Genomic DNA, 20306 nt, shown 5'->3' with positions numbered 1-20306 from the left:
TGACCCTAATCACAAGTTCTTAATACGGTGTATTGCCCCCTTTAACATCAATGACAGCTTGAAGTCTCTTGTGGTATGTGTGGATGAGGCTCTTCATCTTCTCAGATGGTAAAGCTGCCCATTCTTCCTGGCAAAAAGCCTCCAGGTTCTGTAAATTCTTGGGCTGTCTTGCATGAACTGCACGTTTGAGATCTCCCCAAAGTGGCTCAATGATATTGAGGTCAAGAGATTGAGATGGCCACCCCAGAACCTTCACTTTATTCTGCTGTAGCCAATGACAGATCGACTTGGCCTTGTGTTTAGGATCATTGCCATGTTGGAATGTCCAAGTACATCCCATGTGCAGCTTCCGGGCTGATGAATGCAAATTGTCCTCCAGTATCTTTTGATAACATACTGCATTCATCGTGCCATCAGTTCTGACCAAATGTCCTGTGCCTTTGTAGCTCACACATCCCCAAAACATCAGTGATCCACCTCCGGGTTTCACAGTAGGAATGGTGTACTTTTCATCATAAGCCTTGTTGACTCCTCTCCAAATGTAACATTTATGGTTGTGTCCGAAAAGCTCAATTTTGGTCTCATCACTCCAAATGACTTTGTGCCAGAAGGCTTGCTGTTTGGCGTATTGTAAGCGGGATACTTTGTGGCATTTGCGTAGTAATGGCTTTCTTCTGGCGACTCGACCATGCAGCCCATCTTTCTTCAAGTGCCTCCTTAGTGTGCATCTTTCAACAGCCACACCACATGTTTTCAGAGAGTCCTGTATTTCACCTGAAGTTATTTGTGGGTTTTTCTTTGCATCCTAACAATTTTCCTGGCAGTTGTGGCTGAAAGTTTAGTTGGTCTACCTGACCGTGGTTTGGTTTCAACAGAACCCCTCATTTTCCACTTCATGATTAGAGTTTGAACACTGCTGATTGGCATTCTCAATTCCTTGGATATCATTTTATATCCCTTTCCTGTTTTATTCAGTTCAATTACCTTTTCCCGCAGATTCTTTGACAATTCTTTTGCTTTCCCCATGACTCAGAATCCAGAAACGTCAGTGCAGTACTAGATAAAGGATGCAAGGGTCTGTCAGGCGGCCAGAAACTCATTGACCTTTTATACACACACACTAATTACATGCAAACAGATCACAGGAGAGGATAGTTACCTTTAATAGCCATTCACACCCTTGTGTGTCAACCTGTGTGCATGTTATCAGGCCACAATCACCAGGGTATGTAAACTTTTGATCAGGGTCATTTGGGTCATTTCTGTTGTCATTATGATTGAAAAAGAGTAAACACAGTTGATTGATAATAAATGGCTTCAGCCAAACGCTGACTATGAGTGAAAGAAAGGTTTTCGTGTTATCATTCATATTCTCTGAAAAATGGCCAGGAAATCATAAATTCTGCCAGGGTATGTAAACTTATGAGTACAACTGTAAAATTTGCTACCTCATTCCTCTGCAAAAGCTGAAGAAATTGGAAGAGTATGTTAATCTTGGAGCATGTACCAGGCACGTCTAACTCTGGTCAGTACTCTGATCCTATGACTGCCCCTGAAAGTATCTCCATTCAGTCTAACGAGATGATTCCATCTATCAACATTAGAATTGTAGCAGTCAAAGGAAGGAATATTACTATAAGGATGTCAATCCTCACCTTGTTGCTTGCTTCCTACCAAGTACAAGCCAGTCCTGTCAAGGGACCAAGCACATGGCTACATCAGGGCTTTTATGAAATTCTCTATCCCAGATAAGAGAGGTTTTTTATTCTTTATATAGCAATAGCACTTAGACTTATATACCGCTTTCCAGCCCTCTCTAAGTGGTTTACAGAGTCAGCATATTGCCCCCAACAATTTTGGGTCCTCATTTTACCCACCTCGGAAGGATGGAAGGCTGAGTCAACCTTGAGCCTGGTGAGATTCGATCTGCCAAATTGCAGGCAACCGGCTGTCAGCAGAAGTAGCCTGCAGTACTGCACTCTAACCACTGCGCCACCACGGCTCTTGCTGTAGTCATAACGATGCACTTTCCCTCTCCCACATGTAACATTTGCTTTGTCTTCCCAGCTTATCCCTCCTCATTGTATCTTTGCCAGCAACACATCTGCTCTTCCTATTAATCAGATAGCTGTAGCCAGCAAAAGGCCAGATAAGGTGAGTTTGGTGTGTTTTTGTAAAATACAGAAAAACCATTGTTAAGTAAGGCCTCTCCATCTGTGGTTTCCCCACAGCATATCTTACTCTTGTTGGAAAAACCAGCATTTTATTCTGATCCTGAGCTTTGACCTCTCTCATAAATCAGGAATCTGCGTTCTGCGGTGGTTCTGCAGTGGTTCTCCTCCTTCACTGTTCTGCGGTGGTTCTCTTCCTTCCTTTCCGACCGCTCGCAGTTCGTGTTGGCAGGGGGGCAGAGGTCGACCTCGAGGCGTCTCGCATGGGGAGTGCCACAAGGGTCGGTCCTCTCGCCCCTTCTGTTCAACATTTATGTGAAGCCGCGGGGTGAGATCATCCGTGGTTTTGGGGTGACGTGTCATCTGTACGCTGATGATACTCAGCTGTACATCACCACCACAGACCACCCCAACGATGCCCTTGATGTGATGTCTCGCTGCCTGGAGGCCATGCGGATGGATGGGGAGGAACAGGTTCAGACTCAACCCGTCCAAGACTGAGTGGCTGTGGCTGCCGGCGTCCCGATATAGTCAGCAGGTGCCATCGCTGACCTTTGGGGGTGAATCTTTGCCCCCCACAGAGAGGGCTCGCAATCTGGGTGTCCTCCTGGACGCACGGCTGTCTTTAGAAGAGCACATGACGGCCGTGGCCAGGGGGGCCTTTTATCAGGTTCGCCAGATCCGCCAGTTGCAGCCCTTTCTGGACCGGGACGCCTTGCGCACGGTCACTCACGTCCTTGTCACCTCCCGGCTGGACTATTGTAATGCTCTCTACATGGGGCTCCCCTTGAAGAGCACTCGGAGGCTCCAACTGGTCCAGAATGCGGCTGCGCGGGTGGTTATGGGCGCAACCCGTTGTGCCCGCGTGACACCCCTCCTGCGCGAGCTGCACTGGCTCCCAGTGGTCTTCCGGGTGCGATTCAAGGTGTTGGTTACCACCTTTAAAGCGCTTCATGGCATAGGACCCGGGTACCTTCGAGACCGTCTTCTGCCACCAATAGCCTCCCACCGACCAGTCCGCTCCCACAGAGAGGGTCTCCTCAGGGTGCCATCAGCCAAGTTATGTCGGCTGGTGACACCCAGGGGGAGGGCCTTCTCTGTGGGAGCCCCAGCCCTGTGGAATGAACTGCCCCTGGAAATACGTAAGATCTCCGACCTCCGGGTGTTTCGTTGCGCATTGAAGACCCTGTTGTTCCGCCAGGCCGGGCTATCAACATAATAATTTTAATTGGGGTATTTTAAATTTTTGGGGTTTTAATCCGGCCAAATTTATTTAATTATTTTAATTTTTAATCATTGTTGTGTCTTGTGTTTTTAAATTGGCTGTACACTGCCCTGAGTCCTTCGGGAGAAGGGCGGTATAGAAATAAAATAATAATAATAATAATAATAATAATAATAATAATAATAATAATAATAATAATAATAATAATAATAATAATAATAATTTGCCCTAAATGCCTTGAGCTCGCTAGATTTCTGCTAACGTTTTGTGATGCAGACTATAGCAAATGGGTTTAAAGAGAATATTAGTCCTTGGCTTCCATTTGTGAGTAGCTTGTTCGAGCATCACTTAAACAAGTACAGCAGCAGGCTGGAACAGTTTAAAAGAGTGAAAACCTTACACACAAAATTAGGCTTAGCTTTAATTAGACTTGGTTATCCCAGTGTAAAGGATTTGACTTTTTCTGCTTTGCAGCATATCACGAGCCCACTGTATTTTAATTGGGTGAATTTTATGGGTAAGGGGTTTTAAATTGGAGAAGCCAAAGATAATTTAATTTTGTTTTAATTGTATTTTAATATTTGTATTGTGTGTTTTAATTTTGGCTGTTCACCGCCCCGAGTCCTTCGGGAGAGGGGGCGGTATAAAAATGTAATAAATAAATAAATAAATAAATAAATAAATAAATAAATAAATAAATAAATAAATAAATAAATAAGTAAGTAAGTATGTTGAGGGTCTTCATTCTTTTCCATTTTACTTCTTCCATACTTCAGGTGATTGGGATGCACTACTTTTCTCCTGTTGATAAGATGCAGCTGCTAGAGATCATTACTACTGACAAGACATCCCCGGAAACAGCAGCCTCTGCTGTAGCTGTTGGTCTCAAGCAAGGAAAGGTCATCATTGTGGTTAAGGTGATTGTGATTTTTATGAAAAATGCAGACGGCTCCCAGTGGAATTATCACTTTGAGTCAGAATGGCCAGGATTAAACTTTTCCCCCCTAAATTGCCACATGAGCAGGCTGCGACAAGACAAGTAAAGGATCAGCCATATTTTTCACAGGAAACTTACTGCAGATGCACAGAGGACTTTCACAAGAGCCAAAAAGAGCTAATTTTCCTAGAAATTACAATTACAACAATAAAAATTAATACAAACTAAAAAAAAAGGAAAGAATAAAGAATAGAAGTTGCAGAAAGGGGAAAATAGAAAAGAAATGAAAAATAAGAATATGATAAAAAAGAAATATATAAAGAAATAATTTCCCCTTTCATCAAAACAAGTATGAACAATTTTAGTAACATCACTCTCCTAAAATACAACAATTTTTTTCCAGTGCAGTTGTAAGCTTGAACAGTCATTAACTGAATGGTTGTAAGTCGAGGATTACCTCTATGCAAACCAGGTGTCCTTTTAAAGATGCCAACAGTGGTTTGAGCAAGACAGCTATTCCTTTGTTTCCCAGAACTCTAAATCTGCTGTTTTGTGGTCTCCTTGTAAGTAGCAACTCTCAGGAACACTTGTGAGTGATCTTAAGTTTTCTTCCTGTCCGGAGAGGAAGTATTGAGATTGTCTACTCATCAACTCTTCATTCCACTGTGGTTGTCGGCTTTGCTTCTCACAAGCTGAGTCTACCATTTCTTTCCTGTAAGGCGCAAAAAAGCCCGGCTTTGTGTTTTTTTTCTCGGTGGTACAAAATAATTTTTATACACTAATTATTTGTCTGTAAGCTCTCCAAGAGCTTACGAGCTCTTGGAGAGCTCACAAATGTCAATCTGAAGTCAAAGCTTAACCCTTTTATATTTAGATGTAGAATACAAATTATGTGCATAAAAACAAATTATATTAATAAATATCAAATCCATGTTAGTTGGGATCTCAGCCTAAATTCCTGTTCAGCCCATACCACTGAAAAATTGGTCTAAACAAGTGTCTTTGCCACATGTATAGCCTCTAAATAGGAAAATACCCCATAGATGAGAAATGCCCTATAGATAAGAAAACCAACATCCATTAAAGTACATTGATGAGGGTAGACTAGTTAGATTATTTGCTGCCTCATCTTCCTTAGCAAACCTATTTCATATTTCTGTTTCCTCCTCCACAGGATGGTCCAGGATTCTATACAACTAGGTGCCTTGCTCCTATGTTGGCTGAAATTGTCCGTATCCTTCAGGTTAGTTCTCTTGCAAACTGCTGGGGTTCTGGAGAGTCTTTTATGGATTTAAATGGGATGATACAGCTCTGTGAAACGACGCTCACCCCGTTTCAAGTCCTACTGATAACATAAAGAGTGTTTAAATTAACAAATAACATCCAATTTATTTGAGTCAGAAATTGAATTTTAAGGCTATGTTTTGTTTTGTCCTTATGTTTTGTGATAATTATTGAATTCCATAAAAGGAATTTACTGTATTTTTTGGTGTATAAGACGCACCGGAGTATAAGGCGCACCTTAATTTTGGGGGAGGAAAACAAGGAAAAAAGTATTTTACCTCTGCCTACCAGCATTTAAGTTGGCGCCGCCCTCCTCTTCCTCCTGCAAGCAAGAGGTGCAGGGACTACTCGCTTTCCCCCAAAGGGACCCCTAGCATGCTCTGGGGGGAGGGACAGAGCACAGCCTGAGGAACAACCCTCCCTCTTTGGGACAGTGGGGGGGGGGAATCTGCCCAGCAGCTTTGGGGAACAAGGCGGGTGCCACGATTTGCAGCTGGTCGCCCCTCTGGCCGCGCTGACTTCACTCCCCAGCAATGTGAAGAGCCGCCGCCGTTGCTGCCTAACCCTCTCTGTGCCCAGGAGCCAAGCCAAGCTGAATGGGAGCCCCTAAAGGGAAACGTTCCTCCTTTCCAGCCATTGCTGCCCAGATTCCAAAATGCAAACCTCAAGAGTCGCGCTTCAGGTGGCGGCCAGTTCCCCTGCAATGTGCAGCGGGGAACTGGGAAGTGCTTTGGATTCAGGGAGGAGATTGTAGCGCTGCCGCCTAAAAGTGTTTTTCTGCACATTGCAGAGCCGCGCGCCCCCGTCCTCCTTCTCAGCAGACTCTTCTCTTTCCTCCTGGCCAGATCCGCCACCTGAAACACGGTACACTTTTTTTTGTCTCTGCACACACCCCATGTTTGGAATCGGGAAGGGGATCGCGGGTCTGCCGCCCGAAGCGCGACTCTTTCCAGCGATGGCTGGAAAGGAGGAATGTTTCCCTTTAGGGGCTCCCATTCAACTCGGCTTGGCTCCTGGGCACAGAGGGTTAGGCAGCAGCGGCGGCGGCTCCTCACATTGCTGGGGAGTGAAGTCAGCATGGCCAGAGGGGTGACCAGCTGCAAATCGTGGCACCCGCCTTGTTCCCCAAAGCTGCTGGGCAGATTCCCCCCCACCCCACTGTCCTGAAGAGGGAGGGTTGTTCCTCAGGCTGTGCCCTGACCCAGATCCCTGCCGCCTGGAACTGGCCGAAAATGGCCGAAAAGTGGGGGCCGGCAGGTGGGCGGGGCTACATTCGGCATATAAGATGCACCCAGATTTTCACCCCCTTTTTGGGGGTAAAAAGGTGCGTCTTATACACCGAAAAATATGGTATATCGGCTATCAAATATGTAAAGGGTACTTTGGGATTGCTTTGCCACCTACATTAGAGTGGATGAACAGATTCTTTTTTTTCAAAATGGTCAAGTCAGAATTCAAATCTAAATTCTGTAAAGCGGCAGGACTTGAAACAAGTAGTTCATGCTAGAAAAAATCCTCAAGTATGAGCTAAAACAGTTCACCATGGAGGAAAGGCTCAACATTGGACTGATAACCAATAATCAGAAGTATTTGGTTGCAATTGCCCCAATTTCCGAGCAATTGGGCTGGGAGTACAGCCAGTTAGAGGTGATTACCTTTTCAGACTAGCAAATCATAAGATGATTATTTATATATAAATGACACCAACATCAAAATTCGGTGTATAGTGTTTGTTCATTACAGGAAATTGACAAGATTCAGTAGAAAAATATAGTCCAAAAAAGAACCAAAAACTTTTACACAGAAGTGCACATAATTAGAAGGATACACTCGGGTTCATTGGTTTTACTCTTGTGGCTTTTAAATCATAGCATTATACCCACCAAGTGAAACTGGGACAAAATAGGGCAACACTAACCATTTATAGTCTTCTCATAAGTTATACACCTGGTTCATCCAGTGAGAAATCCGTGATTAGGGACACTATATTTACTCACTATAATTTGAGAGGGAGGAGGCAAACAGTCTTGCTCATAATGTTAATTAGTTGAGACAGAAATTGCAGACTATTGCAAATTATTGAACAATCTAATCACCAGAATTTGATCTACCTTCACCCTATTTCTTTCACCCAAAGCATTTTCTTTTTCAATGCATCTTCTGCAGGAAGGTGTTGATCCTAAGAAAGTGGATTCCCTTTCCACCAGCTTTGGCTTCCCTGTTGGAGCTGCTACTTTGATTGATGAAGTTGGGGTCGATGTTGCCACTCATGTAGCTGAAGATCTTGGCAAAGCTTTTGGTGAACGATTCAAAGGAGGGGATGTGGAGCTAATGAAAGCCATGGTAGACAAGGGCTTTTTAGGTATGAGTTGCATGCTGGGGAATTCCTCACAGTTCAATCTCATGTATCAGTCAGCATCAGTTGTTCTTCACATGTTCTTCACATGTTCTTTGCTTGGTTTTCAACTACCTTATGCCAGTGGCATGTCTGTGGATGGTTATCCGTGGGATGGCTTGTTCCTTTTAAGCCACTTCTCAAATCCAGCTACCACTCATTCTGCTCCTGTATATTGTATTTTTTTCGTGGAAAATAATTGTAATCTATGTTTTGAGCCAGTCATACATAGCACACATAATCCTCAATTTACAATTTGATTTGTTTAGTGATCGCTCAAAGTTACAATGGCACTGAAAAATGTGACTTATGACCATTCTCCACATGACCATCCCTGAACCCCCACAGTCACATGATCAAAATTCAGTTTCTTGGAAACTGATTCATATTTATGAGGGTTGCAGTGCCCCAGGGTCATGTGATCACTTTGTGACATTCTAACAAGCAAGGTCAATGGGGAAGCTAAATTCACTTAACAAATGTTATTAACTTAATGCAGTGATTCACTTAACAACTGTGGCAAGAAAGGTCATAAAATGAGACAAAACTCACTTAAGAACCATCTCATTTAGCAACAGAGATTTTGGGCTCAATTGTTGTAAATTGAGGACTACCTGTAAAGAATGATATGACAGGACATTGTCACTTTTCCCCTATTACTTCCTTCTGCATGAAGAAATTACTGGATCTCAGCTTTCTGAAATCAGTTTGAAAACAAAGAGATGAGCCCCGGGAAAGATGGTTTATCTGTCAGATCCATTCTTTCCCCCATTTTAAGCCCTGTTTTCTCAGAGTAACTTGATATCTGCTGCATTGGTCTGCATCACTACAGGGAAAGCAGTGACTACGGATGACGAACATTAGAGCTGGTCCCAGTCTCTGGGTTCATTTCTTGATTCTAAAAGTAATGTTTCTCCACCTTGGCAACTTTTAAGATGGGTGGATTTCAACTCCCAGAATTCTCCAACCAGCAGGCCCTTGCTGGCTGGAGAAATCTGGGAGTTGAAGCCCATCCATCCTAAAATTGCCAAGATGGAAAAATATTCTAAAAGTAATTTGGGATATGGCTGAGTTAAACAGGTTTCCAATGACTGGGTCATGCCATGCATTCTGCTTTTGTTATTGTTAGGACAGTTACTACTATAGAGACCAGTGCATGAGTTAAGTCACTTATTCAACCTGTCAGAGCTGGAAGTCTTCATGGACTTCAAGTTCCATAGATACGATGTGGTAGAATTAGTATCAGCTGCTACTGTTGGTAACAACAGTTTATCCTAATTATTGTAAATTTGAGCAATTGCTAAACAAGGCAGTCAGTAAGTGATGACTACCTCTAGATTTGTTAGAGGAAAATGGTCATTGAATTTTAGGATAGAAGAATATTTTCCCCACTCCCTACCCCATTCTTCTTTCCAAAAGGTAGAGCATCTTTTTGAGCTTTCCTGTATTTATCTTTTCTCGTCAATGTTTGCCATTTTTTATACTAAGCGCATCCTCACTACCCTCTTATCTTTCATTTGACAGGCCGCAAAGCCGGAAAAGGCTTTTATCTTTACAAGCAAGGCGTAAAGAATCGGGATCTCAACAATGGAATGAATGAAATTCTAGAGAAATTCAAAATAGTTGCCAACCCAGTGGTGTAAGTGGGAAAAGAGAAGTTTCCTAAATAGATACAGCATTCCAGAATAAGGCCTGATCATTGGCTTTACTTAATTCCCTGCACGCATGCAAATACATAACAGCTGCCATATGGAATTAGAACGTCCATTTAGCACAGGGGTGTCAAACTTGCATTGTCACGGTGTCGTCACGTGATGTACTGTATTTTTCAGAGTATAAGATGCACTTTTTCCCCCCTAAAAGAGGCTGAAAATTTGGGTAGTCTTATACTCCGAATGTAGCTTTTTTGAGGCTTTTTTTCAGCCCTAACGAGGCACTAGCGAGTGAAGCAATCCCCTCTGACTCTCAGCTGTGCTTTAGAAGCTTTTTTTCAGCTCTAGCGAGACGCTAGAGAGTGAAGCTTCTGGAGCTTTGAGCTTTTCTCATTGCTTCTCTCTCCAAAGATCAGCTGTGCCTTAGAAGCTGTTTTTTATCCCCAAGCAGGGGATAAAAAACCAGCAAACTAATGTGCTGAAGCTGACCAGACTAAGGACGCTAGCCAGATGAATATCTGGTAGGCAGATTTTTTTTTCCTATTTTCCTTCCCAAAAACTAAGCTGTATCTTATACTCCGGTCCGTCTTATACTCCGAAACATACGGTATGTTTTTTCCCCTTCACTAAATCAGGTGTGGGCGTGGCCAGCGCGTGATACATCCAGTCCACGAGTTTGACAGCCCTAATTTAGCACAATTTATTTTACTGTGGCAATATTTCAGATAGCTGGAGCTTTTCCTAAAATTTGCTGTCAGAAATCTTTACACATTTCGCATGTAGAACATCTCAGAATCGACATGGGAACATCTGCATGTAAAAGCATTGAAAGCCTAGTCCATTAGTTTGTATGGTTTCCAACAGAACAGTACCAGATGCAGGAGAAGTGGAATTGTCTCTGGTGTGCACAAAAACAGCATCATTTGAGCATACGTTCAAGCAAAAAATTACTAGCTCCAAAACTAGATGAATATTCCGTTGATATATAAATCCATATCCATGTTGGTTTTCTCCTAAGTATTGCAAATTTATATTTTCAATTGGATCCTAGTTTGCTTTCAACCTATCCCCCCTTCTGCAAAATACAAAAAATAGGCTTTTGCCATCACCTGTTCTCTGAAATCCAGTTGTTGTTGTTGTTGTTGTTGTTGTTGTTGTTGTTATTATTATTATTATTATTATTATTATTATTATTATTATTATTATTATTATTTCTATGCTGCCCACTCTCCGAGGACTCTGGGCAGCTTACACCAAAGACAGTATACTAAATAGCATATTGCCTCCAACAATCTGGGTCCTCCTTTTACCCACCTCGGAAGGATGGAAGGCTGAGTCAACCGTGAGCCGGTGAGATTTGATCCGCTGATCTGCTGAACTAGCAGTCAGCTGAAGTAGCTGCAGTACTGCACTCTAACCACTGCGCCACCTCGACTCAATCTTCAGTTAACTGAAGATTGCTGAGAATTGTCAGCCCTGCCACTGGATATTAGTCCCCACCGTTCAATGTCACTGGCTTGTGCCTCTCTGTTTCAGCTGCTGTGTTTCTAATCTAGCTGTGAGGGTGGTTAATGAATTACTGCTTCCCTTCCCAGGTCCACAGAGAAAGATATCCAAATGCGTTTGGTGACTAGGTTTGTGAATGAAGCCATTCTGACCTTACAAGAGGGCATCCTCAGCAATCCTGTGGAGGGGGACATTGGAGCTGTATTTGGACTAGGCTTTCCACCATGCCTGGGAGGTGAGTTTTGTCATTCAGCCAGGAATTAATCAACGTCTTTTATATAGCCGAAGGGTTGGAAACAATAATGGAAAAAAAATCTTACAAGCGCCTTTTGAAGTGGTAGTAATTTGGGTTGCATTTTTTTTCAGTTGGTAATGTAGAATTGGTAGTAGGATTGACTCGTTCCGGAGTATAACTCCTTCCATAGGAAAATACTTCTTGAGCGCTTGCAAATAGGCATTAAATATTCAAACTACGGAAATCTTTCTTAGCAGCAGCAATGCAATTTTAACAACCCTATAGTGTTCTTGAGGGTTACCAGGAATTGGCAATAGTTGAACTGTAGTTCCAGTGCTTGCTCTCCAGAGATAAGTACAGGCAACCTGGTGTCCTCTGAATGTGTTGAACTGCATTTCTCACCATTTCATGCCATACATTTTGCTGTGTAAAGTTCTCTGTGGCTCCAGAGTTTGTAAGATCCAGTGGAACTTGATTGCCCACAATTACATAGTGAGTGAATCCATTCGTTATTCGCCTTCCAAATTATTTTTTATCACATACCTAGATGCATTAATGCTTGTAACCAAGGTATAATGGCAGTCGAGGCCAGTGTTATGAAATAATTTTGGCATAAAGACCACATTGTTTAGGAAGTCTTACCTTCTCCTCTTCCTCCCTCACTTCTGTGAATGTTGTGGCAGGCCCCTTCCAATATGCAGATTACTTTGGGGCCCAGCAGCTCGTGGACTGCATGAAGAAGTATGAAGATGTCTATGGGAGTCAGTTCACACCATGCCAGTTGCTGCTTGACCACGCCAAGGACTCCAGCAAGAAATTTCACAAGAGAACTGCCTGAATGGGCATCTGCTAACCAAAAATAAAAGGGGAAGACCTACAAGACATCTTCGTATCGGAGGGCTGTGGGTTTTAACTCTTTTAAGTGCCTTAGTTATTTAGGCACTATTTCTTCCTGGCCCACCCCCCATCAGGCTGAATGTCGATTTCCCCATTATCACGAGAAAGAATGGGGAGGTTTCTGCTCAAAGTATGGTACTTTTCAGGCCCATTGCAAGGAACTACTCATCGGAAAGCAGATGTAGCTTGCAGAAAATTCATAAGAATAAATTCTAGTGTATTGTTCTGTACATAATTTTGTCATTCATCCGGGGTTAGAACTGCTATTAAAGTGTTGCGTGGCTAAAATAAGGTTCAGTTGAGGCTGAAACCTCTGAAGGAATCTGTGCTGTAATAAGATTAGTTTATCAAAGATCATTTGAAGATCTCCAGAGCATTCTGGAAAGTCTACCACTGGTATAAGTAAGTCTCCAATAAATCTGAGAATGCAGGGATTTTCAGCATGGAGTTGGGATTTTGCTAATACTAGAGTTCATGAAGTTTTACATACAATTTTTGTGCTATATCCAGGGCAAAACACAAATTATGGAAGATTTGCACAAAATATATACATGCATCAAAACAAAAACATGCTGTGTAAAAATGAGAGAACAAGTAAAATGTATGCATGCATTAGCTCACAAAATAATACCTTTCTATTCATCACATTCCTCTAGGACACTCAACGTATTTTCTATTTCTTATGCATAAACACAAGGTTTAACATTCTATTTTTATTTTTTTCAGAAATGCTTTGTAATGTAGAGCTATCCTTGACAATATAGTGTTGGAGGCAGTATAATTAAATTCATTGCGGAGAGCTTGTAGCTCGAGGGCATCAATAGGCAGCTGGAGTGTACTGGCAAACCATGTTGAAGACATTTAAGTTAAATGAACGAAAGTTGCCCAAGAATCTTTACTGAGACTGGAACTTCCTAATTTACACAAAAACAATCTAGGTTGGAGGTGAGGAAGCACACGATACAGCATTATTGAAGGAAGTTTTTAAAACATTTGGGGGAGGGGGGGCTGCTAAGAGCTCCAAAAGTATCCAAATTAGGACAATCGGCATTTACAATCCAAAAGTAATCCCATGTATGGAAATAAACACTTGTCAAAATACTGAAGGCATCTTTCTCCAGCCAGATGCTTTAAATAAAACAAATCAGCCTTCAAGGGATGGGGATCCAGCAGACTTTGGCTTATTTTGTACGTTGCCAGTGGGGAAGCGGGGAGAAGCCCATCTTTTCAGTGTCAGTTGCTGGGGAACATAAGCAGGAGTGTAGTTCTGTGTTACTTGAAAGCTTCTTTGAGGTTATCTCATTGTGTGAAGACACTTGAACGAGAGTGGCTCTTAATCTGATGTAGCATCATTGCTTTGGTTCTCACTCTTCCCATTTTTGTTGAAACTAGCTGATACTCTAGTTGCTGTTTACAACAGCAACTAGAGTCTCCAGCCCCCTCCGGTCCGCAGCCCACTACCAGGTCTTGAGCCATTCAAAATTGGGCCACAGAAATGGCCGAGTGTGTTTGCATCCCTACTTGTGCAAATAGCAGCCAAGTGCATGCACTCGCCATTTGCACAAGCATGTGCTTGCTGCTCATATGGAACCATCCCCTCTCCCCCCACCCCACCCCCCTGGCCAGACCAGAAAGGTTGGGGAACTCTGCTATAACAGATATTCAGTTTCTTGCTAAACAACATATTCTAGGCACACATTTTTAAATAAATGTTTATTTGATTAATGCAGTACTAAAAGTAGAAATGAATATATTGAACTCCTCTAGGCTTAAACCATTTAGCCCCATTTTCTGCTAAAAACAATTGTGAAAGTTGTGGTCGTCTTAGGAAACAGGCAGTTGCTGCTGAAATATGGAAAACGTGACAGTAGTAGGCAGGCAATAACAGAATGAAATTGCCAGGAGAAAGGAGAAAGATTAGTAAATGCCTAGAGATTTACAGAGTGAGTTTTTTTTAAAAAAAACCCACCAACTGCCTATACATTATACTAAGGTGCAGTAAATAACTGCCATCCAAAAAAACAAAATCACAGACATCTGGTTAGGAGCAAATTACATGAAACTCACTGGGTGCTAGGGAATTTCTGCATAGGCAAAACTAGGCTGCCCAAATATTCCATAATTTTAGTGCAGAAACATGAAATTTAAGGCGCACACAGTTGTTACGGTTTTAGCCCTTTCAGCAGTGCAAAGGTGCTTCAAAAGTTCAAGTGTTTAGGAAGGTGGCCTTATGCAGCGTCAGTGTTCTGTGTAAAGAGAGCAGAATCATCAAGCTTTTACTACCCTGCAGCCCTTTTGACTTGCAGATGGGTGGACACCACTGTCAGCATTGCACACTGATTTTGCAGAATGAGCACTTCTAGATTACTCTAAAACCCTTCTTTTAAGCCCATTCATTTTCTGCATGCAGGATGCTTTCTCCATAGGGCAACACTGAAATTAGCCTGCATGTGGAAGTAAGGCTCTAAGCAATGCTGTAAAATACAAATTGACACACTGACATTTTAATCTAGATCCCAGATTAAGGATCAGGGTTTCTAGGGCAGAGATTGCCAGGTGAGTTCTATCCAAACCTCTTTCAGCTATAAAGTTGCCTACATTTCATTCCAAAGGTTTAATTATAAAACCTTATGAGGGCATTTGGGGAAAAGAAATGCAAATATACTTTCTCTACTTGTGTGTGTGTGTGTATCATAAGTCATTGCTGTTACTTTTTCTTCTATGTCAAGAGCCCCTCTCAAATTGATTGCCTCCAAACAATCATAAGGATACATATTCATTACTTGTCCCTTACTAAAACAAAACCCCTCCAAGCTAATGTTACGTGAAACAATCAGGAGATGAATAGGGATGTTATCACAGGAAAAGTAGGCAGCTTGGCTCTGGTGATTCTGAGACTTGGCCAGAAAGGGAACATGTAACCTTCTTCCCACAAATTGGCTATGCTGCTTTCCTCCTCTTCCACACTATCAATGCAAGAAATTACGTAAGGCAATAACTCTCCTTGCTAATCTTGGCACAAAGACTATCAATAGGAACTCATCATAAAGTATCATTCATGTGCAACCGTTGAGGCTTCTGTTTTGCTCTGATTTCTACTTTGCCCATTTCCATAAAAGGAAATTTGTAACTTCCTGCCAATTTCTTGTGTTGGTTTGTGGTTAAAACTGACATCATCAAAATCCTGCGTTGCTCTTGGGTTCATGTCCTGCTATCATTTTTGAGATAGTGGTATCTGCTTTGGCCTCTCCCCTAGGGGGAGAGCCTGAATCTAACTCCTGCAATCCACAGAGAAACGTTTCCTCACCAGTCTAGATCTTGGGCCTCCAGCCCTTGATGAACTGCATTATTTTTTTGACTTGAAGTTTGGTAAGATGAAAATCCTCAGATAGGATCTCCTCAGTGAGTTGAACAAAGATACTACCATCGATGCGTTCCCGAGCAAAGAAGCTGACCACATCCTCAGAGAGGCCGATGAAGCGCAAGGACCGAGATACCTCCTCAAGTGACAGCGCTGATAAGTCACCAGGAGGCTGCCAGGGTGAGCCATCCCCATTCAAACGGGCAGGAGGTGCCTCAATGACCCCCTGAGCCAGATAAAGGTGGGTGATGCCACCTTCAGAACCATGAACAATGGTGGATGACAAAGGGGCTACTGACGTCCGAATGACAATATTTTCAGCCGTGTCAAAGGGTTTCGATGAGCGAGGTGGTGGTGCAGGACTACAGTGCCCCTCTGGGGAGGAAGTGCCTTCAAAGGGGTCAAAAGTGTCTATGGAAGAGGCAGCTGTCTTCTGCCAATCAAGAGATTCCAGCCAATCTGAGGAGCCTGAAGAAGCTGGACTGGAAGAGTATGCTGGATTGGAAAAGGGGTTAAGAGCACCAAAGGGAGCAAAGCGTTTCTGTGGAGGGGGAGGCTTCAGGCGAGGGCAGCTATGGTAGCTCTTGATGGCGTTGGCATCAGTGCTTCCCAGCAGAGGTGTGGATCTCCCAGTGGCCACACTTGAGCCTGGATCATTACATGGCCAAGGGTCAGACCAGGAAGACATCTGTGCAGGTGGGGGCTGAGATGGCAATTGTATTTGAGGGCTGGCCAACTGCCGACTAGTGGACTCTCCAACTTTGCAGTCACTCCATGTGCAGGGATAGCAGTACAAGGAGTAGGAGTCCGGAGATGGGGAGCAGCTACCGCTTCGTGGCCTTGAACTGGCAGGCAAAGAAAACAAACAGTATCAGAGCTAACTCAAGTGAAATGGGATTTGGAGCTCTCTGATCATAAATCTGGAGCAGATTAGTGTCTTAAAACCACAGTGGACAAATCCAGCAACATCTAAAGATATGCACTCCCACCTCCAGAGTTTTGCCTATGCATGGTTCCAACTTAATTTGAAAAACCTTGTGCTCACTACTCCAAATACATCTTTGCCTGACAACAAAGAAGGCTAAGAAGCATTTCACGCACGCTGAATATGCTGTTTCCATAGATTTAAGCATATACAAATCTCTTGAAAATGAAAAATTACCATAATCCATCCAATATTGCTTGTTATTAAAAAGGCATTGATGTCATTTTCATTCAACCTCCCCAACTTCTAACTCTGGAAGTTTCTTCCCAATCAAGTATATTGTTAGGTAAAATATAAATGGCAGGGGCCAAACAGGATACAATGCTGCCCCTTTTCATTTGCTTTTTTTCTGAGACCCACAGAAAGTTTGAAAGTGCCACAGCCATGGGAATAAAAGGTCAACGTTTTTACAAAGGTTTTTTGAGAATCCAAACATATAGTCCAAAATAATGGGGAGGCATAGCTCCTTTTATCAAAGCCATCCTTATCTTCAATGGAAAGATACTTTATGTGCCTGGTACTGTTACATATAATTAAGCTTTCCATAATATTGTACCTTTTAGGACATTTGCTTAGGAAAAAACAGAGCCAGCAAGCAGCCAAACCTGAAGGAAAAGTGTTATTTATATTGTATAATTAACTCTCAGGATTAAAAATCTTATTTTTTATTTCCTGGTAAATATAGTAATGTGTTTTCTCTTTTTTGCATAAAACTTTAACAGAGGGCTAAATTTTCTAGCTCAAGGTAGGAAGATTCTATGCTTCCTTTCTGATACCTGAGAATGCCTCTGTTAAAGGTCAACCAACAAGAAAAATTCTACTCATATGGTATTTCCTTTCTTGCTGTTGTACTCAGCATGCCTGCACATCCCCTGAATCTAGCAATAGTAAGTGCACAGCTGACTCATGCAGCCAATTCAGTGATAAGAAGGAAGATCATTCAAGGCCTCTGGATACCAGCCCAGAAGTCTATACTTTAAGACTTCATTCATAATAATATTGCATCTTACAGTACACAAAGAAAGACGATAAAGCAAATGCCTTTAAGCATATGCAGTACTTTCTTCTCCCCATTCTCATCTTCCCAAATGAGTTCCTACAAGGAAGGCTACATCTCACAACTCCCTCTATAGAAGCAATCCCACTTCCATCACTCACATGTCATGAAGTCCAGATGAGTAGTATGAGAGGTTGGCACTGGGTGATACTGCCGCTTGGAGCTTGGGGAAGCGCACAGGCATTGGAGGGCTGGAGGTGGCCGATGTGTGGGCACCACGTGGTGGCACAGGGGGGGCAACAAGGAGACGACATTCCTCTCTCACCTATGAAAAGATTGGGGATAAGATGGTAATTTGCTGGGTTGATGGGCCAAATACAATCAAAGATATTTTCTGCAGCAGATTGATCACACATGTCCATACGGACTGAAAAAGGCATTTTCAAAGACTTCAAGCAGAGCTATACAACACTTTAGAAACTGGATGTTTTCAAGCCTATTTTTTCCAAGATTACTTGAAAAGATAGAGATGATTCAACTTCCTGTCAATTACCCCTTACTTTTGTTTTCTTGGATTTACGTCTAATCTTAACAAAGTAGAATGGAATGAAAATTACAGGGCATAATTTAACCAAGGTATATGAAGTTACATACTTAGCTGACCAGAGTTGTTTCATAGTGAGATGGGTACCATATAAATTTAATAAATAATTAGGGGGAAAATGAAAACAAATGAGAAAACAGATTTTGGAAGATCAGAAGACTGCATTGTGGTCCTTTCATGCGCTATACTAGGTCAATGTGGCAGATAACATTGCCTGTCAAACTCATATCTGGACTGGCTTTAAGATCCAATCTGTAATGTTTAATAAATGCTACCAGAAACTATGTGTGTGTCCTACAGAGAGCTAGAAGTTTTTTTTTTTAATAAAAGCTGTTAATATAGAAAGTGCCCATGTAGAAAGTTTGCAAATAGATGTTGGTTAGAGAGGGATTGGCAAAGTGTAAACACAAGGTAACAGTTTCATTAATCCAACATGCAAAATGCTGAGAAGAAACTAGATAAGAAACTATAATGACAATCAAATCCTCAAGTGCCATTAAAACAGAATAATTGATTACTAAGAGAGATGGCAAGCTCCCTTCCACTGGCTATGTAGTTGAGGATATTTTAATTTATATCTCTACACTGAGCAAAAGATTGGGTTCAATGATTTAAATTATCTTTTGTAAGGCTTTGTTCATCCAGGGAATGGTGTGGATATTTCAAACATGGGAAGGGACGTGGAAAACACGGAGAGCACAAAGGTTTGTTAAAAGGAAAATCAGAAATTGTACATTACTGAAACACAGGAATAGGAGGTCAAGCTATAAAACTATATCTTCAATATAAAATTATGAGATGCAAAGGGCTTTCCCAAATAATGCACAATTTTACAGCGATCAGTCAGGTTTTAAATTTACACTGAGAGAACCATCAAAGAGTCTATAAATAAATAAAGGTCTATATTTTCAAGAAATGCTTGGATATTAACTTTGAAAATACTATTAGCAAATATCATTGACGGGCAGAATTTGTCAGTCCTTTAAGGAAGATATTTCACTGCAGGTAAGAAAGAACTGAGTACCCATTATTCTAAGCATGACCAAACTACAGCCAAATTCCATTTTTAAAAAAATAAATATAAACATTTGGAGATTATGTACTACGCTTAGGGCAGACTGAAGGTGGCATAGTTCTAAATTGTCTACGCCCAAAATTTCAAGCCTGGTAGCATAAGGTATTCTGTTGCGAGCAGAGGAGTGGAGGACTCTTCTCGTGAAATATCTCTAGATTCCCTCAATTGTATTAATGTCCGATATGCAGTGCGGGTTCCAGACAGATGAGCTGTATTCAAGAATTCGTCTAGCAAATGTTTTGTATGCTCTAGTTAGCAGTACAATATTACCAGAGAAGAAACTACCTAAGATTAGGTTAACAACTCTTAATGCCTTTTTGGCAATGTTTTTACAGTTGGCTCTGGCACTGAGATCATTAGAGATGAGTACTCCAAGGTCCTTGACAGAGTGAGAGAGAGATAGTGAAGAGCCAGTTATGTATGGGACTCATCTATAGTCCAACAAATACAGTACAAGCAGTGAGGTTGAACATTTATGGGTAGAGTCTTAACGTATTACGATAAGAAGCCAAAGCTATACAGAAGACTTGAGAGAGACACAGGAAAGATTTGTCTGTCAGCCATCAATCTAGGATTCTATGCTGTATTGCATATCCTATGACTAAGAATCTATAGTCTTACTGTGGTAGACTCCCATGCTAAAGATAAGAAAGACAAGAGATGAAAGAGATGAAAGAAAGACCACCATAGTATTGAGTTATTCAAAGATGAACTTGGACCACAAAAAGAAAAAAGAGAGAAAGCAAAGTATTATTAATACAGAAGTTTTATTATTAAGAGCAATTTATTATTTACAGTTAAATTTGTCAAATTCTTTTCTACTTGCTTATGATACTGTCCACAAACATGTATATTTCAGCTGTCTATAGCAGTATCTGCCTTTTTTTGTTTTTGTGTCCGGTTACTTTGGACAACAATTTGATACAGGCAGGTGCATCTCATCCAATGACAGAGACATTAGATAATCTAGTAGCTCAAGGGA

At 41.8% G+C, this 20306-nt stretch overlaps 2 protein-coding genes across 2 annotated transcripts in view; one reads left to right on the top strand and one right to left on the bottom strand.

The window, feature by feature from the left end:
• HADHA (hydroxyacyl-CoA dehydrogenase trifunctional multienzyme complex subunit alpha) overlaps nt 1-12537 on the top strand; it is a 35870-nt gene extending 23333 nt beyond the window's left edge. The window contains exons 14-20 of the mRNA XM_070932177.1: nt 2068-2154; nt 4173-4313; nt 5508-5576; nt 7784-7979; nt 9537-9651; nt 11260-11405; nt 12089-12537. Coding sequence (XP_070788278.1) covers nt 2068-2154; nt 4173-4313; nt 5508-5576; nt 7784-7979; nt 9537-9651; nt 11260-11405; nt 12089-12243 — 909 coding nt within the window. The 3' untranslated portion in view covers nt 12244-12537. The remainder of the gene's footprint in view (nt 1-2067; nt 2155-4172; nt 4314-5507; nt 5577-7783; nt 7980-9536; nt 9652-11259; nt 11406-12088) is intronic.
• A 3076-nt stretch (nt 12538-15613) lies between these two features.
• GAREM2 (GRB2 associated regulator of MAPK1 subtype 2) overlaps nt 15614-20306 on the bottom strand; it is a 31747-nt gene continuing 27054 nt past the window's right edge. The window contains exons 5-6 of the mRNA XM_070946895.1: nt 17807-17970; nt 15614-16508 (exon numbers count right to left, since the gene is read on the bottom strand). Coding sequence (XP_070802996.1) covers nt 15614-16508; nt 17807-17970 — 1059 coding nt within the window. The remainder of the gene's footprint in view (nt 16509-17806; nt 17971-20306) is intronic.

This window comes from Pituophis catenifer, unplaced genomic scaffold, assembly GCF_029215685.1.
Source record: "Pituophis catenifer annectens isolate HBS135680 unplaced genomic scaffold, rPitCat1.0.hap2 SCAF_1, whole genome shotgun sequence".
Taxonomy (NCBI): Eukaryota; Metazoa; Chordata; class Lepidosauria; order Squamata; family Colubridae; genus Pituophis; species Pituophis catenifer.
The sequence above is the reverse complement of the archived record's forward strand: the minus strand, read 5'-3'. Positions and strand labels throughout refer to the sequence as shown.